Below are 26,947 nucleotides of genomic sequence, written 5' to 3'. Positions count from 1 at the left end.
GGCAAACGGGGGCTATCCCATGAGGGTCTTGTAATAACCATGTAAGGATCTGGGCATCTGGATTAAACCATTGGGTCTCAACTTGGGGCACACTGGTGTCACCTGGCAAGCTTTAAAAATGCTGAGTCCAAGACCCGGCTTCCAGAGCTTCTGATTTTAATTGGTCTGGGATACTGCCTGCAAATCAGAATTTTTAAAGGTGGTCACGTGATTCTAATGTGAAAATAATCTTGTGCACCACTGGATTAAAATGTTTTAAGTGCATATAGCCATCTGATTTCCATTTTGAAAGATCAGTCTGGCTGTCGTGTAGAGGATGGTGGGCAGGGCAGGGTAGATGAGGAGGGGGCCCCGGTGAGGAGGCCAGAGCAGAGTATCCTTGGCGGCTGTTTAAGCAGATTCTTTGAGGGCGTCTCGCTGTCTATCAGGGCAGCTCGGGATTTGTCTGTAATTGTTAGAAACTTGGTGGGTGGCGTGGGGGTGGTTCTTACCCTTCTCGTTCTTCTTTTTCTCCTTTTTTTTGAAAGAAAAGTCCATTCTGTCTCCTTAAAACTTAAAAAAAATGGTCTAATTTCTGCTTCTTGAGATAAGGCAGAGCAAACCTTCTTCCTCTTCCAAGGAACAGGTTGTCAATAATGGAAGATGGGGCTTCCCTGGTGGCTCAGTGGTTGAGAGTCCGCCTGCTGATGCAGGGGACACGGGTTCGTGCCCCGGTCCGGGAAGATCCCACATGCCGCGGAGCAGCTGGGCCCGTAGGCCATGGCCGCTGAGCCTGCGCGTCCGGAGCCCGTGCTCCACAACGGGAGAGGCCACAGCAGTGAGAGGCCCGCGTACCGCAAAATAAAAAAATTAATAAAATAAAATAATAATAATAATAATGGAAGATGATTATGGTGCCCTAAAGCCACCTCTTTTTACACTAGATGCTTGAACTGAGAAACTATTTCTCATACCATGGGTTCTAGATCCCTCCACTGAGTATTTTCTAATTTGTCTCTAACAGGTCCTCTTAAAATTTGCTACTTTTTTGTTACATAATTTTTTCTTTCTCTATTTTATTTTCATTAACCATTTCAGTAGCTAAGGAAAAATGCTAAGAAGATTGATCATATCAAGAACAAAGCTTTGATTTTAAAAAGTTACCCATTTATTTTCTCTAACAAATGATATTTAAATGATATATGTAAAAAGGTACTTCAAATGTACTCTTGACCTTGGAAAGAGTTGAAGTCAGCATTTGAAATTCTAACTTTTATATCTGGTCTCTATGCTTAATTAACAGAATTCCTTTCCAGCAAGAAAGTGGAACCTACAGGGAATTTTCCCCTTCATTTTTCTCAAAAGTTAAACATTCTTAATTGAAGAATTTGAGAGTACAAAAACAATCTTCCTTTCTTCTGTCTGTTTAAGCGCGGAGAAGTAATACTCATCAGCATCACTACTGTTCACTGAGTGGTTAGTGTAGCTGGCATTGCGCTCCGGAGTTTCCGTGTGTTCGCTATCTCATTTAACTTCTACCGAAATTCAAGAGAGAGGCACGATTCTTATCACCCTTCCAAAGATGAAGAAGGAATTGGAGGGTTTGCCCGAGATCGCACCCATCACGAGCATCCCGAAGTCTGTCCCTCCAGCACCGCCCAGCACCCCTTTCTTATCCTACAGGTATCTTTGACTTCCACCTTCAAAAGAAAGTTTACACCTTGATTAAAGAACAAGGGGCAGGTTGGGTCCATATTTCTTCCGGAAACTTCCCCAGATGACCCAGCGTGCATGACAGAACTCTTTTCTGTCTTTACACCTGTCTGTATGTGAGGAGACAATGATAAAGGAGCCTGTGATGCCATCATCAGGGACAGTTTTTAACCACTGAGTTATTATTTAACTCCTTATTTGTGAGTGGCTTTTCTCCCTCCACCTAGACTGTAAGTTTCCTGGGGAAGGACTGTGTCTTATGAGTCTTTGTTTTCCTATAGTGCCAAGGCTGTTTCTCTCTCTATCTATGAGACAAGCCATGTTATTTGAATAAATAACATGAAGAACCACTAGTTCTTCTGGAAAACATGATATATATGCTTTGGTAAAGTCCCCTGAAAGGCCAACTGCATAGGCATAGGCGTTATACACTTTGGAGTTTGTGCTGTTTCCAAACCAGGGAAGCGGTGTTCATTTGAAGTACACTGATGTGCGTGGATGTTAATGTAGCCATTAGCTTTGATCTCTCTGATGCTAAGTAAGCCTGAACAAACATGAGGCAGAATAAAATTAAGCCGTTTGATCCCTCACTGTGTTTGCCATTAATGAGTAACTATGCGTACTAACTCAAAACAACTGCAAATCTTTTTTTTTTGTACATATCACACATTCTGTATCCATTCATTTGTTGATGGACATTGGCTTATTTCCATATCTTATTAAGAGGCCCCTTTGAGGCTTTGTTCCTCTTCAGTATGGCCTGAGACAAGGACAAATGGCCTTTGTGGTCCAGGGAGGTAAGAGAGATGGGGAAAACACACAGACACAGGGAAATTTATACAGTGAGCCATAACTCTGCCCCGCTAGCCGTCACCCATAATACTACTTCCCAGAGATTACTATTTTGTTAACATTTTGATACATTTCCTTCCAGTATTACATCGTAGATATTTTCTATACTTGGTCATCATCCTTACTCTATAACTAAAAATCATTACCCTTATTGCTGAAAGTTAGAAAGACAGAATATCAGTGGTTGGTAAAGATGCAGGAAATTGGCAACACAGTCTGTAGGCGTGTGACTTAATACAACCACATTGGAAAACAATTTGGAAATCATGCGTAAAGTTGAATTTTCACAGACTCTTCAGAAAAACCCTGATGTCCCCAAAAAAGAGGTTAAGTACAAGAATGTTTTTTAGATCATTGTTCAACAAATTTAGTGAGCAGCTAGTATGTTCTAGGCATTAGATACATGGCAATGTATAAAACACAGAAAAAGCCCTGTGCTTACAAGGTCATGCAGGCAGGTAGAGAAAAGACAAATGAACAAAGAAATGTGTGTGACGGGAGGTGCTGATAAGTGACATTTAGAAAAATAAAGACAGGTAAGAGGAATGGGCAGAGATGGCTCTTTTATCTAGTCAGAAGAGGCCTCACTGAGAAGATGACGAGTTGACATTTAAGCAGAGACTCAAAGAAAGAGATTCAACCATGCGGGTACCTGGGGGAAAGGCTTTCTTGTCGAGAGGCCAGCCCCAGCCCCATCCCTTTTCTTACTGTAGACTGAGTGGTCTTCCTAATGTGTAAACCTCCTCATGTTTCTACATTTATACGTCTCTGCATCTTTGCTTATGTGGCATTTAGGAATAGGAGGGGTCCCAGATGGCTCTTGTGTTCCAAATACAAGTAATTAAGAGAATGGTGGTCGTGTTCAATGGGAAGTGGAGTCCAGGATTAGAATGGGGAATGGAGCTGGTTTGGAGGAGACATGGCAAGGTACACACATACAATGCATTCAGTTGAGTCTGGTGATGTCAGATGATCTGAGCTGTGTAACCAGGCCTGCCAGTCACCCAGACAAGGAGGACAAGAGGTGGGCAATAGGTGGGAAAAAGAATAGAACAATCAAAGTAATACTTGAAAAAGAGGTGCAGAATGCAATACCTTAGCTTCCCCCTTCTAGGGGTTTTCTCATCTATACAATTACCAGGTTGTATCAGATGGACTAGTTCAGGGCTAGACCTGTACGTTGTACGGGTTTCCGCGCCCGGCAAACTGTTTTCAGTGATGCTCAGGTTGGTACTTAGGGAGGAGACAGTGGGTGTTCGGAGAGGCGGATGTAACAGTGACCGACACTGAGCTCACACCCAGTTGTGGTGGGACCATGGACGGCCCTCTTTTCTGGCTCACTCCTAGGCAGGGCATCATAGTGCTCTAGAGGTGGGGTGTTCATGGGTGTTTTACACACACACACACACACACACACACGTGTCTATGTTCAAATGTTCAAATAAGTTTGAAAAACACTATACTAAATAAAGTTAGAAGACTTCTTTATAACTTTTTTAGCCTTTAATACGCTCATTTTCTCTCTAGGATGTTAATGTATGGGCTATAGTTCCTTAAAAAAGAAAGGAAGGAACTTGTAATCAGGCAAATCTCAGCGTGCAGAATAGGGAGGGGGCAGCTGACTTCCTGCAGGCTTGTCGAAAGCCCTCAATGACCCCCTTCAGTGAGATGCCCTTGGTGGGTTCATGGAGGATGAAGATGAGCAGGGAAAACACTCTTGCCCTCTGGACCCAAGTGCCTCTCAAAGGCTAAAGGATGCTTCTGTGGATTCAGCACACCCATCTGGCCCCTGCATCCTGAAGAGAGCTCGGGACACCTAAATGCTCCAGCTTCCAAATGCATTTGGCTCCCAAGAGTTAAATGACGTTACCCATTCAGCCACATTCACCTCCAAGCACACATCTTCCTCGCTCCCATCGCGCCTCCTTTGCTCATTTCTTATTCTGTGGGCACTTATACTTCTGCAGCATAAAATAATGAGGACCCTGAGGACCTTTAGCTCTGCAAGCTGGGATGGATTCAGAAGGTCTGTCACCAGGCAGCAAGATTCCCGAGTGGTGTGGTGGCTGTCCACTTCCATTCGGCCAGAGGCACGCTCGGGTGTTGGCCTTTTATGCCTTTAGCACAGCCGGGTAGATGGTGGCTGGGTCCTTACTTGCTATCTGATTGTGGACTGTGCCTGTGGTCCTGATTATTTTTGGCACGGGATGAATGCCATTAGTCAGAAACAAAACTTCCTCCCTGAGAGCTATTTGTTAAATCCAATCATCGAGCAGTGGCCAAGAACTTATTGAAGTGGATCCCTGCTATTTTGTCTCTCTCTCATCTCTTCCCTTTGTGAACCTGTCCCTCTTCCACCATATGAATTCCAGAACCTACTTATCATAATTCCCACAGGACTCTGAGAGGGGAGAAAGCCCTCGGATAAAAGATTTTCTGAAGCCGGGAGAGCAAATAGCAATTACAGAGAGGGATGTGCAGCTGTGACATCCGGGGTGGGACACACAGGGTGGGTGGCGGCCTGAGGGGGGAAGTTGTATGCGTGCCCTGAAATGGTGCCTGAAGTCTCCATCCCAAACAGTCAGAGGGCTTGTATTAGGCATGGAGCCACGTGGTAACTATGGTAACTAGTGTCTGATTCATTTCCGTGTCCCCTGGCATGACCACTTAGTCGGAGGCCAACAAATATTAAAAGCATCGATAGATAAACAGCCAGTCCTCACACTCTGTATGCCAGGCTCAGTGCTAAACACATCAGCACCTTGATTCTCATGTTAACCCCAGGCAGCGGGTATTAGAATCATCTTCCCTGTTATGCAGATGAGGAGAGAGGGGATAAGAGAGCTGAAGTCACCTGCTGGGGCACAACATCTACAGTTGGCAGAAGCAAAGCCAGTCCTCTGGACCACAGGCTGTGGAGAGAGCAGGTGGGGAGGAAATGCCGCAGGGTTGGGTGGGGAGGGGAAGTCTCTTCCTTAAGCCAAGTTGGAGGTCACCACTGGGGACGCAATGGACAGGAGGGGAGCTCCCATCACCAGGCATATGCTGGAATCCCAGTTCTCAGCCTGTATCTGGGGCCCCTCTGGAACTTGTCTCCTCATCCTAGCACTTCAGTGCCCGGATGTCCCGGGCGTGTCCATGCCTTTCCCCATCTTAAGTCGGGGCAGACAACTGCATGGTATTTTGTGCTTGGGCCCCTGGCTCTTTGGGACACTGAGAGGCAATGTGGTCAAATTCTTCCTTGTTTTATCACGGGAGGCAGTGTTTCTCCTAGGGTTCGGGCCAAGGTCTTTCCAGAAGGAAAGCTATCAATAACATGCCTGTCTGAAATACTGATGGATGTTTTTATTCAGGTTTGATGTAGTATATTTTATAGTCAATGTTTTCAGTGGCAAATATCCAACAAAATTTAGCCAGACTGAGATTGCTACCTACAGACTTAATACCTGTCAGCTGGCAACCATCTCCTGAATTATAGGAACAAAAATTCAGCAATTCACTTTCTCTCAACCAAAAAATAGAATAACGGCAGTAAAATAATTACCATTTTCCTTTTCCTGAGTTCGTATGAGGGCATTCAGACTTTGCCAAAAGTATTTTCTTTGTCCATAGGTCTTCCCTGCCTTTGACAAATATCCCTCCCCAACCCCAAATGTTTTTCATTTATTTTCATTAAAACTTTTAGCTTAACTTTAGTTTTATTTTATTTTCATTAAATAAAGTAGTCCTAAATAAAGATAGTTTTATTTTAGTTTCATTAAAACTTTTCATTTAAGGCTTCCCTGGTGGCGCAGTGGTTGAGAGTCCGCCTGCTCATGCAGGCGATGCGGGTTCGTGTCCCGGTCCGGGAAGATCCCACGTGCCGCGGAGCGGCTGGGCCCGTGAGCCATGGCCGCTGAGCCTGCGCGTCCGGAGCCTGTGCCCCACAACGGGAGAGGCCACAACAGAGAGAGGCCCGCGTACCGCAAAAAACAAAACAAAACAAAAACTTTTCATTTCGTTCATTATAACATTTAATTAACAAAGTCCTTTCCCCACTGGGAGAAAAAAGTTAAAATGATAATTAAATCTCCAAAAATGTAACAAGGAAATCATAACCTGGAGCGGTCCTCGTACAGGTAGATCTAGGATATGATGTGGATTTTTCTCCTCTTGTCAGAGTTGGCAGCAGAATACCAAGGTGAAGTGTTGAATTTTTCTATTTGCATCAGCTCTGTGGCAAAGGGCTCTCTGGTCTGTTCCGGGCAGCAGCTTCCTATTTTAGAGGGATGGAGAGAAAATGATTTTGATACAAATACATCTCTGCATTTCAATTTCAGAGCTTGCATCCTATCCTGTCCCTACTTTGAAATGTATTTGGCTCAAGAAGATGCCACCAAAATGAGTTACGTTGATTTATCTTTCTGGATGAAGGTGTTTCTGAGTAATTATATATTTGCCTAAACATTCACCTCATATCCATCCAGAGCTTCCTCTACTTTGCTTGCAAAGTGGAAAATACAAAATTAGTTATCTCAGTTCTAAGAACAGAGGATGTGTTTAAATTACATACAAGATCCTTTAGGCCAAAGCATCTATAGAATGATGACTGCAAAAGTAAACCAGCCAGAGGAAAGAGTTAGCACTGGATCATTTGCTATCTCAGGGTGAATTTTATTCTATTTCCTCTTTCTGTTACAACCTTTCTCTTGAAAATGAGTCTACTGAATCTTAATGTTCAGTCTATCCTCATTGTGATTGTGTGACTTTCTCACAATAAAAAAAATTAACAAATGGAAAATGGGAGTCAAGTATATACTCCTGTTTCTTAATATTATAGGAACTGAAAATAGTATGGGGTGATTCAGTACTTAAAACCTTTTAAATTATACCCAGAAACACAAATAGGGCAAAGCAAAATTGGTTTGGGGGACAATATAAAATCTCCATTTCAGAGTTATCACACACTTGGTAAATTGTTCCATAATACTAGCAAAATTAGATTTCACCACTTCAACTCAGGAAAGCAGTGGTAGTCAACATTCTCTGGCTCTTGAAAGTTGGGATGGTGATGAAACACAATTTGACATTTTGCAATTACTGCTTAAAGACATTGAGTACAAATTTAACATCAGCTATCTTCTTCAGGTGATGACGCCAAAGAGTTAAGCCTGCAATGCATTTAGATGATATGACATTCAGGAATTTATTTACAGTACTATTTTCTCAGTTATCCGTGTTAGGCAATACTTACTGACTTTCTACTGTAGTAATTGACTATTAGCTCTTTTACCATCACTAGCAATTCACCACCTCCATTTGTCTCAATAGAATTGTTTCACACTTCCTGGTAAATATCATATATTTAAAATGCCTAAATTGTGATCATCTAGATTGCTTACTACTGCACCAGGTAATGACATGATGACTGGTTACTCTCTTATATAAAGTTCTGTCTTCCTTGGAGTTGAAAATTTGCATAATTTTCTATTATTTTATTGCCAATTCACTCCTAAACTCACCTAACGGTGTGTCATATTAAAAAAAAATACCCATACACATTGGATAATTGTCTTAGTCAGTTTGAGCTGCTATAACAAAGTATCAGAGACTGGTGGCTTATAAACAACAGAAATTTATTTCTCATAGTTCTGGAGGCTGGAAGTCTGAGACAGGTGTCAGGATGATCCAGTTCTGGTGAAGGTTCTCTTTCAAGTTACAGACTGCCGACTTCTCATGGTGTCCTCACATGGCAGAGAGAGGGTGAAAAACTCCTTTGGGGTCCCTTTTATAAGGGCACTAATCCCATTCATGAGGGCTCCATCCTCATGACCCAAACAGCTCCCGAAGGCCCCCACCTCCTAATGCCATCACATTGGAGACTAGGACTTCAACATATGACATTTGGGGGAGGGGACAAAAACATTCAGTCCCTAACAAAAATCTTTCAGTCCCAGTTTTTGCTGGGGACCTTTTTCCACAGCTCTCTACGTTCTTGTCCCAATGTCCATGGCTTGTTCTCTAGGACTCTGTCCGGTTGTCCCTAGACTGCCCTTCACCTTCCCCTGGACTGGAATTTCTGCTTCCAATGTTTTCTTTGGTTTGCTCTCTGATTTTGTGAAAGCACATTCTCTAGCATCTTTCTAAAGAAATGTGCACTTTAGGTAAATCTTTGAATCCTTACACATCAAAAAAAGTTTTTATTCTACATTCAACCTTGAGTCAGTGTAGAATTATAGGCTGAAAATAATCTTCCCTCATCATCTTTTAAAGGAATTTCTCACCATTGTCTAGCACTCAGTATTGCTACTGGAAAGTCTGATAACATTCTGACTTCTGCTTCTTTGCATACAGACTGTTATTTTTCCTCCCTAGATGTTTTTAGGGTTTTCTTTTTATTCTAGTATTCAGAAATATCATCATGATGAGCCTTGGTATGGGTGTTGTGCTGTCCATAGGCCTGGACACTCAACAAACCTTTGCAGTCAGGAGACCCAAATTTAGTTCTGAGAAATTTTCTTGTGTTATTTCCTTAATGATTTCTTCCTGTCTGTTTTCTCTGACCTCACTCTTAATAGAACTCCTATTGCATAGACCCTCACAGATATATCCTCTCGTTGCATTTCCTCTCTCTTCCTTTATTCATATTTTGGTTTTATTTTCCTAGGTAACTTCTGGGTTATTCTTTAAAACTATCTTCAAACCCTTCTCAGATTTTTTTTAAAATTTAGGTTAATGTATTTGTATTTGTAAGAGTTTTATCTCATTTTCTATTTGTTATTTTTTAAAAGTAATTTATTCTTATTTTATTGGTAGGATAGCTTCTTCATCTCCCTGAGGACAGTAAAGTAATAACTGTATTAAAAAAAAAACACGGGGCTTCCCTGGTGGCATGGTGGTTGAGAGTCCGCCTGCCAATGCAGGGGACACGGGTTCATGCCCCAGTCTGGGAAGATCCCACATGCCGCGGAGCGGCTGGGCCCGTGAGCCATGGCTGCTGAGCCTGCTCATCCAGAGCCTGTGCTCCTCAATGGGAGAGGCCACAACAGTGAGAGGCCCGCGTACCGCGAAAAAACAACAACAACAACAACAACAAAAACAACTTTCCTAAATCAAGTATACTTCAACTAAATTTTTTTCTCTTGTTTACGCTTCATCTCTGTTTCCTTCCACCTTTATTTTTCTCAGATTGTTTTCTTTCATCTTTCATTTTTCTCAAATTGCTATTTTCCCACCTTTTCTTAAGCGATAAGCTCTAAAAACACTCACTTAGATCTCTGTTTGCCTTAGACTGGGGGCAGAGGGCTGATTAATTCGTAAGTTCCAATGTGGGTCATCCGTCCGCTATCCCTGGGGGAACTCAGAATGGTGGTATGTTAAAGTGTTTTCTCTGGGACCAGTAAGTGTTTTCTTAAATTAATAGGCCAATCTCCAGCTTAGGAAAGTATATATTTTGATTTAGGGTCAGGGGAGCAGAATTTGGCAGGCGGGCTGGGAATTCCAATGTTCAGAATGCAGACCTTGACTTACTCCATCCTATTTTTATCCCTATGCTTCCTTCCTTCCCTCCTGATGTGCCTGAGCTTGGAGATTTCTGGATACATTTCTCCAAATACTAAGCAGTTCATTTTCTATAGAAGGAAGACAGGTGGAGCTAGTTTGTGGCTGTGTGGGATGACAGAGAGGAGGTTGTGGTGGTAGGTGTGGGGACAATTGCACTGTGCGAAGACAACCAACCACCCTCTTTTGGTTGTTGTTGTTGTTTTTGTTTGTTTGTTTTTTGCGGTCTGCGGGCCTCTCACTGCCGTGGCCTCTCCCGTTGCGGAGCACAGGCTCCGACGCGCAGGCTCAGCGGCCATGGCTCACAGGCCCAGCCGGTCTGCGACACGTGGGATCCTCCCGGACCGGGGCACGAACCCGTGTCCCCTGCATCAGCAGGCGGACTCCCAACCCCTGCGCCCTCAGGGAAGCCCCCCCCCTCTTTTGGATCCATGTCCTCCCTCTGCTTCCCATAATCTGTGGTGCCAAGCTTGAGCTTCTGTAGGATGATCTGACTCTTTTATCATGAGCGTCCTCCCCTCTCTGTACATCTTCCCTGAAACATACGCACACAGGTGGTAACTTCCTGCCCTCTGCTATCATTATTTCATCTGCGTTCTATCTTCCAAAAACACACTGACATTTTTCAACAGCTATTTCCTCTTTCCCAGTCTCTCAGAACTTGTGGTTTACAACCAGCAATTTAGTGAGTTTAGTGGGATTTAGTGAGAGGAGATAAACTGGGAAGTTTATGTAACATGTTAAAAAAAAAAGTCCCTTTAGTTTTCTAAATCAAATTAACATTGACTCTAAGGTATCCGTGGTGGTGAGATAAGTGATCTGGGTTTGTGTTAAGATCATTCCCTTCCCCAGGGCTTAACAGCGTCTCAGGGACTTGGCGCCTGGAAAATAGAAGACAGCCTGTAGATTTCTGTCCCTTGTGGTCACCACCAGGATTTGCTTCTTTCACAGCAACATCACAATGTGCAATTGCTTTCTTTACTTTTTGATTATGACAGCTTTTACTTTTCACTGTTTTCCTCACTAAACTGAATATTCCAGTAGGTCAGGGATGATGTCTTGCCTTGTTTACTCTTTTGTTCTCAGCTCCTCACACTATGTCTGTCACATACATGAAATCAATATCTGTTTGTTCAATGAATGAATAAATAAATGAATGTTTTTAAACAAGACTTCCAGGTGATTCTGATGCAATTGTCAACTGACCACACTTTGATAGATGCTACGGTGTATTTGCTTTGCCTCTTTTTGAAATCAGTAGTCCTCAATTAAATTCAGTTTGAGTCCATTCAATTCAACCCACCTGAGAGCAGTACCACAGGGCAGGAGCTACAACCCTGTTGATCTCCTAAGAAGAAGGGTCTTGGCTCCCCCAATAGACTCACCCGTGCAACAGTCAGAGCACAAACACACACCCTCCAACCCCGAGGCACCAGCAAAACAGGTGCACAATGGGTGTGAATATTTGTGGTTTCTGGCCTCTTGGCAGCATCCTCCTTCCTAACGGTACCATGGATTTGTTTTGGAGGAGGAAAGCTTTCCCCTTCACACTCATGTAGACCTACTTTGGTGGGCCCGTCAAGTGCTGTCTGTCTAAGCCTGGAGCAGCCTCCTTATCTACACTTGGCTACTTGGACTCCTTTCCCAGCCTCCACATCTTGAGCTAAGTGATGCCAGGACAGGCAGAGCCAGCCAAGGGCTTCCATGTCAGCGCTGGCACCCAGGGCAGATGGTCTAGGAGCTCTTCCTGCCCTAACACCCCAGACCCTCTGCCTGCCATCTTGTCACTGTGCCTTCTCCCAAGTCTGTGCTCTGGTTTCCCGTAATTCTGCCTTCTCGTTCTCTCTGGCGTGGACTTCTAGCTAGGTTCTCAGTATCCTCTGCCTAAAGAACAACTGATTTAATTGGGTGTGACAGTATATGCTCCAAAAAGCGATATTTCTCGACTTCCCTTGCCATGTGCCACAGTTCTAACCAATGAGATGTGAGCAGAAGTTGTAGGTAGATTTATCACTAAAGTTTATTCAAAGAATAAATACTCTATTGAGTATTCATATCTCTGCCTCATTAAGGAAAGGCCCCGGGGCGAGGACAGATGCCATTCCTCCCCTTAGCCCTGGCCATACGAGCATATGCCCCATAATGAGAAAATGGACACATGCAAAGATACTAACTTATGCAACAGATGATCTGATTCATCACATTACAAAGTGTTTCATTTTACCCAAAATACTACTCATTTTGTTTCTTTGAATATCATGTCTCCCTCCCTCCCTCAGTTACATTTAAAATAAAATTTCAGAAGTTTTTATTTCAGTGCCACATAGTGGTTCAAATCTTGAGCTCTGGACACAGGCAGAGATGAGCTTGAACCCTAGATCTGTTATTTCCTCAAGCAAATAATATAGCCATTCTGAGCTGCAGGTTCCTCATTGGGAAAATGCCATTACTTCAGAGGCTCAGAAAGAGGATGAAATAATACTCCTGAAATTCCTGGCTTATAGAAATGGTAAATAACGTGAGCTAGCAGTATAATGTTAGCTGTCAGTACTCTTGGTCACAAAATGCAAACTACACATTGATTCAGCCCAATGCATGCACTGAGAGATTCCTGTCTAATTTACACCAATAAGGGCAGAATTAATGGTGATTTTCCAGCTTCTATATGCATTTTTAGAATCATACTTGGGAAATAAAAACACTGTATCACTCTTGCTTTCACACCTTATGATTCTGACTGTCCCTAAACTATTGTAATCGTGTTTGTCAATAGAACTCCTAATAAATATTTCTATAGCTCCTAGGAGAGGTAGGTTTGTTTTTGTTTTTACGTTGGGATACATAAAATAAAATGAACCAACTATGAGTATTCAGTTCAATGAGCTTTGACAATCATATATATCCATATAACCACAATCCAAAACAAAAGGAGAGGTAGGTTTTTATTCTGTCTTGACTTTTAAATTTTATTTTGCACTCTTCATTATTATGTTCTTAATAAGTGACAGATATTAGAGAGTGACCCAAGTAGCCAGCAGCCACCAGATAAGAAAGACTCAAGGGTGACTCTGAAAAATGGGTTTCTTTTTTTGCGGTACGTGGGCCTCTCACTGCCGTGGCCTCTCCCGTTGCGGAGCACAGGCTCCGGACGCGCAGGCCCAGCGGCCACGGCTCACGGGCCCAGCCCCTCGGCAGCATATGGGATCTTCCCGGACCGGGGCACGAACCCGTGTCCCCTGTATCGGCAGGCAGACTCTCAACCACTGCGCCACCAGGGAAGCCCAGAAAACTGGGTTTCTTGATCCGGTTTTCTCACTTTCTCCCCAGCACCTCGCTGCTCAGACCTCCCCTGACCTTGTAGCTTCAACATTTCTCTCTGCCTATGTTGCTTCCTCTCAGCCTAGAAATGCTTTGAAACTCTTATTCCAAATAAATCCTCTCTTGAACCGTGTCTGCTGCAATTACCGCCCAATCTCTCTCTCAACTTCCCCAAAGAGAAGTCTTTGCTTCTTCAGCCTCCGCTGTGGTCTGACTGCTACTCCCATGACATGGTTCTCAATAAAAGTCGGCTCTAGTGACCCCTCCCTGCCCCCACCCAGGGGAGAGCTTGTGTCTGACTGAGATTTGCAAACATGCACTGTTAGGGGTCAGCACAAGTCCAAGTACAGTGGATGGACCGGGAACATACCAAGGGGATCGGGGACCATATATATTCTCATCACTGGTCTAAATAGCTTGAAATGTGAAAAAAACGCCACTGGACTGGACCTTTGTTTGTTGCTGTTTTGTTTTTGCTCCTTCGACCCCACCAGCATGATGTAGTGGGAGTCCCGCTCAGCAACGTAGCAGCTGCTATAGGACGCTTGCACCGCCAGGGAGCTGCTGGGGCCTCACTGACGCAGGTGCCACCATCAGAGTGTTACGCTGCAGCCTGTGCAGCAGCCTGTGGTCATCCCAAGCTGCTAGTGCAGGAGGAGTCGCTGTCTCCTGGCTGAGGTTTCCGGTGAACTGGAAGAAGGGCCTGTGGTTAATTGCGAGGGAGAGCTCTGATCTGGGCTTTGCCTGGACTGACCTGATTGGCCAGTGACTCAGGCAGCCTCTCCTCTCCGTTCCTCTCTGCAGAGAACATGACCTGCTGCCGGAGGCTGGGATGGCAACTGCAGGCTCAGCTGGAGGGAGGACAAGGCCCTGGCTGCCTTGCTCAGGTCACAGGCCAACCTCACTGTGGCCGCCTGGTGCGGACACTTCCCACTTGCCGTATATACGGGCTGGATACAGATACGAAACGTTAAGAGTAAACACATAAAATTAGACCGAAAAATTAGAAAGAAAAAAAATGATAAGTGAAAAATTTTTTAACATCTTTATTGGAGTATAATTGCTTTATAATGTTGTGTTCGTTTCTGCTGTATAGCAAAGTGAATCAGCTGTACGTATAGATATGTCCCCATATCTCTTCCCTCTTGTGTCTCCCTCTCTCCCTCCCTATCCCACCCCCCTAGGTGGTCACAAAGCACGGAGCTGATCTCCCTGTGTTATGCAGCTGCTTCCTACTAGCTAGCTATCTTACATTTGGTAGTGTATATATGTCAATGCTACGCTCTCACTTCGTCCCAGAAATTTTATAAAGAAATTAATTAGATAATAAAATAAAAGTTAAGACTAAGGAGGTCAAACGGTGGGAAAATTAAAATTACGCTTTGTGCTGAACATTGTGGGATGGGTGGGTTAAGTACATAGAATGAGCCTGACTCTGCTTTCAAAGTCCAGCTCTGCAGGAATTCTCGTTTCCTGTATTGACTCTAACTCAACCTGAATTTTGGATTCAAGTCCCTCAGTTGTTTCGAAGACTCCGCCCACTCTCCCCCCTGGTCATGGTGAAGCTCCAGCTGCCTTCAGTGCCATGGCTGGCGAGGTAACGGGAGGGTGACGGCTGTAATTACAATCGGCTTTTCACACCGGTGACCACTGAGCAGCCTCTATCCTGAACACCGGCCCCCTCGGGTGAGAGGCTCCTGACTGACCTCGGTCCACCCAGGGATGAGGCCTCTTCGCTGATGCTGGGAGCCTGTCTCCAGATTCTGTCTTTTTGAACACATCACAAGGCCATTCCCTCTCAGCTCTGGCCACCTCCTCAGGCTCTGCTCCCACAGGTCCCAAAGGCCTCTTAATACCCACCCCTTCCTCTCTCTGTTGTCCTCTCCCTGACTCTCCTTTCACCCGAGGTGTCCCTCTGGCTCATCTCACTTATCACCTTCAGTGGGCTGAGATCTTCGGAAACAAATTCCAGGGCAGGAGATTTTTGATGGCAACTTCTTTCTCTCTGGCTGTAGACTCTGACTGGGGTGAAACACAGAGCTTTCTCTCTGCTTTAAGGGCGGGGGAGGGGGGACCAGGGTAGGGAGGAAAGGATGGGGAAATATAGGGAGGAGAAACAGAAATTAATCTCTTAAGATATCATCGAGCTTTGTACATTACGTTAAAGTTAATGACATGGAGAGATACTCAAGATTTATAAACTGTGAAAAGCAAGGTTAAATGAGCATGTGTCCTATGAGAGCATTTCTGAAATATATAAACATATGCACATAGAGAAAAACAGGATATAAATATAATGTTTATATAAAATATAAATATCGAGAGAAAAGACAGAAATGAAATCCAGCTGTGTTTTCTCTAGGGAGCAGCCTAGCAGATTCTTCTTCCCTTTTGACATTTCTGTATTTTTTTAAACTTTTCCATGTTGAGCTTCCTTTAGCTGTAAGATAAAACAGAAGAACTAAGACCAGATAAACATATATATTAGCCATAAGAAGAGAAGATAGCCTTATAATACCTACTCTTTTTTTTTCTGTGTCTCCCACACATCTTTTCAGGAGAGGATTCAGGAAGCTAGGCTAATGTCCTGCAGGGTGACTGCTTTCAGTGGATTAATATCCTTTGCTTTGGGAACTCTGCATTTCTGCTGGTGAAGAAAAGGACCCACTGAGTCTCTGGCAGCCACATCAGGCCTGTCTTACTACCCAGGTCTAATATGCCGTTCCGTGCTTCCCGCCTGCTTTAGGAAGAACTCACGCCCCACTACACACTCTGCAGGCTGGGTGGGGTGGGGATGGGAAGCCAGCCTCCCTCAGCGGTGAGGACCCACGCCGAGTCCACTACTGAATCAGTGTAAAAATACACACGTGGCAGCCAGCGTTTGGCTCCAAGTGTGTTTAGTACCCGCCTGTGGGCAAGCTTTCCTTTTAGGACAGTAGGATTGCCTGAGACTTGGAGCAGGAAGCCTGCCGTGCAGCTGCTCCCAGCTTTACCTGTTGACCTCAGAAAGCCCTGCAGTGAAGCAGCAGCTCCCACCTGGTGAAAATCCTCTTCCAGCTAAAAGCTAAGTGGCCTCCAGCAGACAGTGTTGGAAGTAACAGGCGAATCACACTTAATGCTGCGCCTTGGAGAAGAAGCCGCTAATGAGTCGAATCCATCCCCATTTCAGACGCCTCAGCTGTGTGCATCTCTCCCTCAGCCAGGCAGAGGCACACGGTGCCCCTGTTTGGGTGTCCATTCATTTGCCAGCGATTCCATCAAGCCCAGCTCCCCAGATGACGTTTGAAACGATGGAGTGTTCCAGGGTGCTCTCTGCAAACCAAACCAGGCTTTGTAAGTGCGAAAGGATGATTGTTAGTGGCATCCGTAGCTCTGAGGGCACATTCCCAAGTCGTAAGATTCTCTATGTTTCGGGCGGACTTTGTACTCCTCCACTGCAGCCGGGCTTCTGACTGCAGGCAGCATGATTGGTGATGAGAAGTAATTTCTTCGAGAAGTACTAGGACCCCTCCTTCCTCCAGCTTGGACTAAAGTGCAAAGAAAGCAGCAGCTCACTTATAGTTTTCCTGTTTCTGTTTTTGTTTTTTCTTGGAGTTTGGCATTTTTGTGAGCTCTCAAAATTGATTTCCTTTCATGCTAAACCCTGTTGCTTCCCTGACAGTCAATTTCAAGTGGATATCTGTCTGTTTATCGTGTGATAGGACTGTCCACTGCGTATCAGCAATGGCTTGGAGCCCGGGGGCTCACTGAAGCTTTAAGACCCTCTGGGGGAGCTTTTCCTGGATTGTTGGGTATTCCAAGTCTCCTCACAACCACCTGGTTGAAAATACAGTAAAAAGGGAATGAAAATTAACCTCACGTTAGGACAGCTGGTTTCTGGGAATTCAGTTTGTTGAAAAGAAAGTAGATTCATGACTGACTCCTCAGCCATCCGAGGAACTTAAAAGTTATTTCTGGAATGTCTGCGGCTGAAAGGTTTTGCAGATTCCCACAGCAGGTTCTGACAGTGAGCTCCACCTTACATGCCACCCGGAGTGCATGCTTGATTATCGAGGTGTCTGTAGTTCCATCAGATGGCCGGGATATGTCCTTCCGCCCTACTCGTTGTTGACTGGACCCTCTGGGGCAGCTAGAATACGTGGGAATAAATTGAGGGTGGACTTTTTCATGACAGTCCCACCGCCTCTGATTACAGGTAAAGCATTCAGTGCCCACAGCGTCAAGCATACGGGCCCCATCGGGGGCAAATTTGTGTCAAATTCCAGGTTCTCACATCCTTCGCATCACCTCCCGACACGCATTTAGCATCTCCTCTTGAGCGTCCCCGTATCTGTACCAGCCAGCCCAATTTGATCTTCCAAGTTCCAAATTACAGATGCTCAGCCTATGCCCATCAAAATTACACGGCCAGTGAAAACAATTTGTTTCCAAGCGTAGCTTTGAGCCCATTAGATTCTGCTTGTGACCTCAACCAACTCATCGTACAGATCAAGCCGTTTTCCCCCAAGGCGCACCTCCTAAAATCAGAGGGAACTTGATGACAGGCAGCTCTCTGGGGAGGGCTAACCCATCCTCTTACCAATGCTCTAGGCTATAGGTAGCGGACGGGCCCACGGAGCCAACGATAAGGCCATTTCAGAATACCTGTGGTGATCAGCATCCCCTCCTGGGTGAGAAGCGTCAGATCAAGCCCGTCACTTAGTCTAATTAAGGGAGTAGAAAGCAGTGGGGAAGAGAACACATTAAAATACAACTGGACCTCAGTGATGAGCTTGTAAGATCAAGAAGCCTAGGAATATAATAAGAGAGCTCTGGAAGTGACAGGCTGTCGGGACACTTGCTGTTTCGTAGACTGATGATCAAGAGGCTTTAAGGATGCAAAATGCTTACCGAGCAACTTCTGACATTGCAAAACACACTTCCTGGGCTTCCCTGGTGGCGCAGTGGTTGAGAGTCCGCCTGCCGATGCAGGGGACACGGGTTCGTGCCCCGGTCCAGGAGGATCCCACGTGCCGCGGAGCGGCTGGGCCCGTGAGCCGTGGCCGCTGAGCCTGCGCGTCCGGAGCCTGTGCTCCGCAACGGGAGAGGCCACAACAGTGAGAGATCCGCGTACCGCAAAACAAACAAACAAACAAACAAAAAACACACTTCCTGCTCGTAACTCTGCTAAGGGGATTTTTTTTCCACCAACAAAAGGCAATTAAATTATTTTTTCCATTTGGGATAGGAAAAGGAGAGAGAGTGGGAAACAAGATCTAACCTCATAGAGTCTGCAAATATTTCATGAAGTTATTTCTATTTTGCATAGTTTATGATTAAAGAAAATATGTATGTTCTCTTAATTTGTCTAGCAAGGAAATAAATCCAGTGGAGAAGTGGGTTTTTTTGTTTTTTTTTTTTTCCTGGTTTGGTTTTTATTTGGCCGCATTCCACGGCTGGTGGGATCTCAGTTCCCCAACCAGAGATCAGACCTGTGCCCCCTTCAGTGGAAGCACGGAGTCCCAACCACTGGACCACCAGGGAAGTCCCAGAAGTTTTTAAAACTGGCTGAATTCAATTTCCAGAGGATGGTTTTAACAAAGCAGTGTCATCGTCATCGTCCTCATTTTCCCTTTAGTACTTCAAAGATCCATGCCAAAATGAGCTCATACACGTGGAAGGCTGTATTTAGCTCTAAAATTCCATTTACACGCAAAAGCATATTATTATTATGCCACAATGTCAGGCCCTCTTCTTCAGCATGCTTCTGTGTGTGCTAAGAAACTAACAAAAGATTTTTTCTTGGTTTTCAAGAAAATACACTGGTGTTTCCACACGAAGAGGTTACACGTGAGTGTGGATTTCCTGAACACAGAGCCTTATTCTTCTGACATGACTCTGGTGGTTGGTTCCCAGTCCTTCCCACACAGGTAGGAAATCACAGAGCACTGTCTTCTGTATTTATTTGCTTTTAATGAGCAGCTGATACGTTCCATTCAAGCAGTGGTTTTCATCCAGGGGCAAATTTGCCCCCAGGGACAGTTGGCAAAGTCTGGAGACCTTTCTGGTGGGCGGGTGCTCCTGGACTCTAGTGTGTAGAGACCATGGATGTAGCTAAACATCCAACGATGTGCAGATGCGCAGGACAGCTCCGCACAGCAAAGGAGGAGCCACGCAATGTGCCACCTGTGCTGAGGTGGGAAACTCCTGCTTTAAGACGGGAGGCTTTCTGCCCTGACAGTCCCTGGCCTCACAGGAAGCAGAGCAGGGGAGAATCAAGCCTCCCCTGAGAGCAGCCGGCTTGCTGTGCTGGGGCAGAGTTAAGAGCAAAGAAGTGTGTTGTGGGAAAACAGACATGAAGCTCGATGAGAGCCTTGAGCTGACTGGTGTGGTAAGCCAGCCCGCAGGGAATGAGAGACACAGAGATTGCTTAAAAGAGATGCCAACTCCGGAGTATCGAATCTGAACAAGAGGCTTGTGGTGGGCAAGAAGGCAGCCCACCCTCTGTTCCAGAAGAGACAGGATTCCTTGGCCTGGGGGCATAATCCTTAGCATGTGGCACGAAAAGGAAGGTGGTGAGAGGTCAAAAGTCTGAAACGGGGACAGAGAGTGTTCCCTTTTAATGAGAATTTGCTGAATTAGCAGGAAGGAGAAAAGACTATTGCAAGAGACAAAGAGTTGGTAACCGTCAGCTTAGCAAATGCTGTGTTTTACAGCTGAAAACATTCCTCTGAGGAGAAGCTGCAAAGTTCCTTTCATGGGAAAAGCTGTAGACACTTCTCAGAGGCTGTGGAACTTCAGCTGAATCTTGGAATGAAAGTCGTCCCTAGCAGGAAGGACCCTGAATGCACTTTCCCGTCACCGATCTGCTGAAAAGTCTGTTGATTTTTTGAGCCCCAATATCCTCCTTTATCAACTGGGATTATGGTACTAAATCTGATTCAGAAAACTTGTTGTGAGCCTCAACCTTAAGCAAGGAGGTTGTGAAGTATGCATAACTGAGCAAGACCCTGTCCCTACCCTTAAGCGTCTCAAGCTGACATGATCTGGAAGTTTCCAGCTCTTGAAAGTCCTTGAAGAAGTAGAACTTTGTTTATGACTCCATGGTAGAAACACTGTAGGCAGTTTAGCATTCGTTAGGTCAGGTTTTTATCCTTAGGAGACTGGAAATCTGGGACTTGCAAAAAGGGAAAAGAAATGGCATCAAAACCCAACCGTAGCCAGAGCGAAATGACAAATGTCCACGAGCAGAAAGCAAAGAACAGGCTGATCTTGTTGCATGAGTGATGTGCATGGGGTCTGCAGACCGGTCCTGTTGCCAGCCGTTCAGACATTCAAGGCCCTGGGGCCCGGGAGCCCATCCGTGAAATGTTCGCACAAGTTACCAGAAGGTCTGTGCAATTACCACATGGGATCAGGTGGCGGGTCCACAGCTGCGCTCACCTGTCAAGGTTTAAGAGTAAGTCTGGGTACTCTTCCAACTTCACCGAAGCCTGAAAGCCAAAGACGGTAAAGCGGGAAGTGACCATTTAGTATCAGAGAGCAATGAACAAGGTTGGGAGATCACATTTCTGTTCAAATGAAAGTGAATGCAGGAGACCATGGTCAATCCACTTTACAGGCCTCCTAACACACATCATAAAATTGATGAGTTTTCCTTGCTAATGAGAGACAAATTGAAGCAGTAGATTGTGACTGTTGTATAGTTTTTCAGTAAGTCCCATCAGGCCCTGTGCCCACCTTTCTCTGAAGTGTACATTTCTCATTGTTGCACCAAATGGTTCACATGATGCTTGCAAAGTTCCTGCGAGAAATATTTGCAAAGCTGTGCCAGCTGTTTGCCAGGAAAGATGGAACAGGACCTGCCCTTTATCTGTCTTGGATGAGGTAATAGAGTTGTCGTTTGTGTCACGCTGTCCAGTAGCACTCTGACCCTCTGTCCGTCCCCTAAAAAAATGAATGAGTCCAGTTCTGCTGGGACATGTGAAAATATTTGCCTCACTATCAGAGGGCTGAAATCTATGCAGGTATCTCTAGAAATTGGATTATATTGTTTTATTAAGAAGAAACGAGGGGCTTCCCTGGTGGCACAGTGGCTGAGAATCCGCCTGCCAATGCAGGGGACATGGGTTCGAGCCCTGGTCCGGGAAGATCCCACATGCCGTGGAGCAACTAAGCCCGTGCGCCACAGCTACGGAGCCTGTGCTCTAGAGCCCGCGAGCCACAACTACTGAGCCCACGTGCCGCAACTACTGAAGCCCGCGTGCCTAGATCCCGTGCTCTGCAACAAGAGAAGCCACAGCAGTGAGAAGCCAGCGCACCACAACGAAGAGAGCCCCTCGATCGCCACAAATAGAGAAAGCCCACGTGCAGCAACGAAGACCCAATGCAACCAAAAATAAAATAAAATAATAAATAAATTTATTTTTTAAAAAAAAACGAAGAAACAAGCAGCAGAATAATCCTTCGGTGGTTCTCCGGGTCTCCTGGTGTCATGGAATTGCCTTCTTTTTGCTTATTTCAAGAGAAAATAAGTAAGCTCAACCCAGAGAAAGACGTTGCATCCAACTTTGTCGTGTCTGATACAGTAAAATTTGAGTTGTAAATTTTGATGTATCCCTGTATGACTCTTCTCCCAACTGAAGTAACACTAGATGATCTTAAGGATCATTTATGACGCTAAGATTTTACAGTTTTTCAAGGCCTGATAATTAATGTGACGCTTACACTGAAACTTGATAAAAGTGCATACTTTAAAAAATTCCACCTACAAATAAATTATATACACATTAAAACAAGTTTAGTTTTTTAAATCGGGGTATAGTTGTTTTACAATGTTGTGTCAGTTTCTACTGTACAGTGGAGTTCCCTGTGCTATATGGCAGGTTCTCGTCAGGTATCTATTTTACATATTAGTGAATATATGTCAGTCCCAATCTCCCAATTCATCCCACCCTCCCTTTCCCCCCTTGGTGTCCATATGTTTGTTCTCTACGTCTTTGTCTCTATTTCTACCTTACAAACCAGTAATGAGATGGGAGACTTAAACCCAACCATATCAATAATTACATTAAATGCAAATGGACTAAACATTCCAGTTAAAAAACATAAATTTTCAAATGGATTAAAAAATAAAAGACTCAGTTGTACGCTGTTAACAGTACACATTTCAATTACTGTTAAAAAGCTGGAAAAATATATTATGCAAACAGTAAACCTAGGAAATCTGGTGTGGTTATGTTAATATCAGATTAAGCAGACTTTAAGAAAAAGACTGAGCAAATATAAAGGGGGACAATTCTTGCTGATAAGAGGATCAATTCATCAAGATCAAATATGGAACTTCGCAGTGAAGCAAGATGACTGAGTGTGAACTCTTCAATAAACTCCAAAGCAAAAAGCATTACAAGGTACCAGGATAAATCCATATTCAATTGCTTAATCTTAGAAGTGAATTTGCACGGTCTGAACTTTTATATGGCCAGACAAAATATTGTCTTGGTAACAAGAAAATATCTTCCAACAAAAGATTACAAATGAGCTAAAAACTGCTCTTTGCTTACTCTGAATATGTCCCATATGGCAGAGAAATAAAGAATTAAGATGAATGGACTACTGCTCATCTCAGAAGGAAGGCTTTGGAGTTACTGTGTGTGTGTGTGTATGTGTGCGTGTGTGTGTGTGTGCGTGTGTGTGTGTGAGTGTGTGGTACAGTCTAGAGGTGCTAAAGAAGCAGAAGTACCAGAGAGAAAGGATTCCCTGTCCCTGACTCAAACGGGAGAGGTGAGGACTTCCCTGGTGGTCCGGAGTTAAGACTCCGTGCTTCCATTGCAGGGGGCACGGGTTCGATCCCTGGTCGGGGAAGTTCCTCATGCTGCACAGTGTGGCCAAAAAGAAAACAACAACAACAACATGGGAGGTGACAAAAACATGGGAGGTGTGACTAAGGGAATTGGCTCCAGTCCAACATTTTCCAGCCTAACGGACAAGATTTTCTGGATAAACACTGAAACCCACAAAGGAAATGAATAAAGTTCTGTACAACAACAACCACCCAGAATAGGTAACGTAGAAAGGATGCAGGCTGGGGCAGATTCTAACAGCCCCGCAGAGAAATGCAGGGAAAATGAAAGCTCAGTGACAGAGGACACAGAAGCAGCAGGGAGGGATGTAACCCAAGCTAAGGAGCCAGAGGAGAAACAGAGTGAAAGTGTCAGGAAATGGAAGAGGCTCTGCGAGAGAAAAGGCTGGTTGTCAAGTTGGGCAGGGGCGTATGTGAGCACGGTGAGACCACACTTCCAGGAGACCCGGGAGCTTTGCACCAGCTCAGAACTGATGAGGAGAATAAGGGGCTGAAATGACCCCGTGGAAAGAAAACCCAGACTGAGGCACATAAGTAAACCCCCGGTTTCACCAGGTATTGGTTTCCTGGGGCTATTGTAACAAAAGACCACAAACAGGGAGGCTTAACAACAGCGGAAATTTATTGTCTCCGTTCCAGAGGTGAGAAGCCCCAAATCAAGGTGTCGGTAGGATCGGTTCCTTCTGGAAGGAGACTCTGTCGAACAGCTCTCTCCTACTTTCATCGGCGGTCAGCGAGCCCTGGCTTTCCTTGGCTTGGCAGATGCCTCACTCCAATCTCCACTTGCCTTCTCCCATGACCTCCTCCTCTGTATCTCAGACCTCCCTTTCTCTTCTCCTATAAGGACACCAGTTGCTGGATTTAGGGGCCACCCTAAATCTCGGATGATCTCATCTCAAGATCCTAGCGACATCTGCAAATACCCTTATTCCAAATAAGGTCACGTTGTGAGGGTCCAGGTGGACATCAGTTTGCGGGGGACACAGTTCTACTCACTACACCAGGTGACTCCTTGGTAACAGGAATTGATCCAGATTACCTCAGACTCTAGACCAGCACTTCTCCAATTTGAACGTGCCTATAATCACCTGGGGATGTGGTTAATATGCCGACTCTGACTCAGTAGCTCTGGGCTGTAGCTGAGAGTCTGCACTTCTACAAGATTCCAAGTGGTCTGCGCCACACTGAAGAGCAACGCTTTAGTGTATATCCGGAAATGTATGCAATCAGTTGGCCGTGCTTCACCCCAATAAATCTGGTATAACCGTGTATCATTTGGAAAAAATAAGCTGGCACTTTTTTCTGTGAAAAGTAAGAAATAAGCAGAAATCTGGATGTGGGACAAACAGTTTTCCCTGAGTGAGAAACAGCAAGTTGGGGGAAGATGGTGTGATGTACATTGTACCCCCCAATCTTCATTAAAATTGTGAGGCCGGCACAGTGCATCACGCCCGTGAGGTTTTCAAGGGAGTCTGAATGCACAGAGCTTTGAGTCCAGATTTTGCTTGGGAAAGGACAAATGTCCGTGAGGGAGAAGGCTCTGAGAATTTGCAAAAACTGGGACAGGGGAAGTATCAGGGCTCCCATGAGTTGTGAAATCGAGGGTTTAAATCAAGTAAACAATGCCTGAGAGGTAGGGGGGCGCTAGCTGAAACCTGTGTGAGGACTAGGTCCCACGTAACTGGTCTTCAGTGGCACAAGTTTTAGGAGACTCTGCCTCTAGCTTTGCCATAGTAGAGTCTTTTAATCCACAGGTCAGAGAAGAGGGCAGCATGAAAAAAATAGATTTAAAAATAGTCAATTGAGAGAAGTGGTGGATGCGATGGGTTGGGTCTCAATATTTTGAAATCAATACCCTGTCTCAGTTACCAGGAGGGACACTGCAGCCTCCTGACCCACTTTTAGACTTGGTTTAATAAGAGGAATCTTGCAAAATAAATTCCTCTTCTTAAAACAAAGGACTTTTCACAGAAAGGGCTGTGGGACAGGGAAATGAGGGTTAATCTTTAGAAATGGTACCAGTAAATGCCCCATTTTGCTCTGACAATATTGCCTTTACTGGTGCCCTGCAATCCCAGAGAACAGAGATGGTTAAGAAATTCCCCACTCCTTTGTGTTCCAGAACTGGCTTCCTGCCAGGAACCTTGCCGCCCCATAGGGCTTAGATAATACTCACAGATGCCCGCCCTGTTTACCTAGAACAAGACTAGACAGAGACCCTCCAAATTTCTGTTCTTTGCTTCATAATTGTTAACGGAACTATCTGTGATCAATCTGAACAAAATGCTTATTAACCAAATTTTGGTTAAGATTCCCTTGGTACCCTAAGGCCCTGAATTCGGCCGCACCCGCCTCATCCTGAGCCAGCATACCACCCTCCCTGATGGCCTGTCCAGAGGAAAAGGCTGACCTCAGGGTAGAATATCCTCTGATCTAGTGACTTCACCTCTGCTCATTCCACTGTCCCACATCTGGTTCTTTCTAGACTTGCTTATTCCTCCCCATAAAAGGAAAGTCCTTTACTAGACGGCCTTTGAGCCGCTTGTAGAGCTCTTGCTTGTAGATCTACTCCTATCAATAGGAGTCCCCTAACGCAATAGCTTCCCTCTTCCTACAGCACTAGCCCTCTTCTCTTTGCTATAATCCTTTGAAACACAGGCTCTCCTTACCTAAGTCTGGGTTTGTTTTTTGTCTGACAGCAAGAGAAGTAAGGAGAAATTCGTGCCCGAGTCATTGTTTGCCTGTGACTTGAGTTAGTTAAGTCAGCACAGCCTCTCTCCCCCTGGGTTTTGGAAATGGTCCTTTGGTCCCACTCCTTGAGACCTCTTAGGGTCTTAGTGGAAGAGTCGAGAGAGCATCAACCTGGAAGACCGGACCCCAGTCTCTATTCCCACATCCACCAATTACATCAGGAACCTTGTGGCTGTGGATCCATCCTGTGACTTCCTGGACCTCAGTGAAATAATACCTTAAAGGAAACCTTGAGTCCTTTATTTCAGGTCTAACTGCTGCAACTTGGTGATTGATTAGACTTTCCAAGCCCTAACATGTTGAATTCTAATAGTGTTTTTGATCTTTCACCTAGGCTCTGAAGGTGCACCCAGAGCACCTTGTGTGGTCCCCTGACCCTCCTGACTTTTAGAGTGAATTATTCTAGAAGAAAGGGATGAAGGAAGAGAGGGATGGAAGAAGATCCATCGTTTTTTAAAAGGTATTGAAAGCACTAAATTTTAGCTATCTATGGCTCTCAAACATTTTGAAAATGCAACTTAAACAGGAACATGAGAGTGATGTTTGCTATTTGCTGATTGACAAAACATTAGTTTAGGATCAAACTTCAATCTGTTTTAAAAGTGGATTTTCATTTCAAAGAAAATAAATCCTGTTTCAGAATTATCAGGATCTCTCTGAAAAATACCAGAGCATAGGTATGTAAGCATCTGAAGAAAAACTTAAGCTTCAAATTACATCATTAGTAACATACTCCCGCAGGCAACTGTTACTTGGTGGCAAGACATACATCAGTGCCAGGAGATCAGGAAGTGAAGAAGTGGCAAATGTTTTGCAGCTTGGTGGATTAAAGAAATCTATCAGGCTGATTTAGTGCTGTTCCCCAGAGGTACCTGAAGCCATAAATATTTAAACTTATTGTATTTGGCTTGAATGTGCTAGTTTTATAAGATGGTCACACACAAGATCCACTTC

At 44.7% G+C, this 26,947-nt stretch overlaps 1 protein-coding gene across 1 annotated transcript in view; it reads left to right on the top strand.

Moving 5' to 3' along the window:
* The window catches only part of PLPP4 (phospholipid phosphatase 4), a 188,887-nt gene extending 162,513 nt beyond the window's left edge, over positions 1–26,374 (top strand). The window contains exon 7 of the mRNA XM_067027433.1: positions 26,328–26,374. Coding sequence (XP_066883534.1) covers positions 26,328–26,368 — 41 coding nt within the window. The 3' untranslated portion in view covers positions 26,369–26,374. The remainder of the gene's footprint in view (positions 1–26,327) is intronic.
* Positions 26,375–26,947: the final 573 nt, after the last annotated feature.

This window comes from Kogia breviceps, chromosome 2 (genome assembly GCF_026419965.1).
Source record: "Kogia breviceps isolate mKogBre1 chromosome 2, mKogBre1 haplotype 1, whole genome shotgun sequence".
In the NCBI taxonomy this organism is placed as follows: domain Eukaryota; kingdom Metazoa; phylum Chordata; class Mammalia; order Artiodactyla; family Physeteridae; genus Kogia; species Kogia breviceps.
The sequence above is the reverse complement of the archived record's forward strand: the minus strand, read 5'-3'. Positions and strand labels throughout refer to the sequence as shown.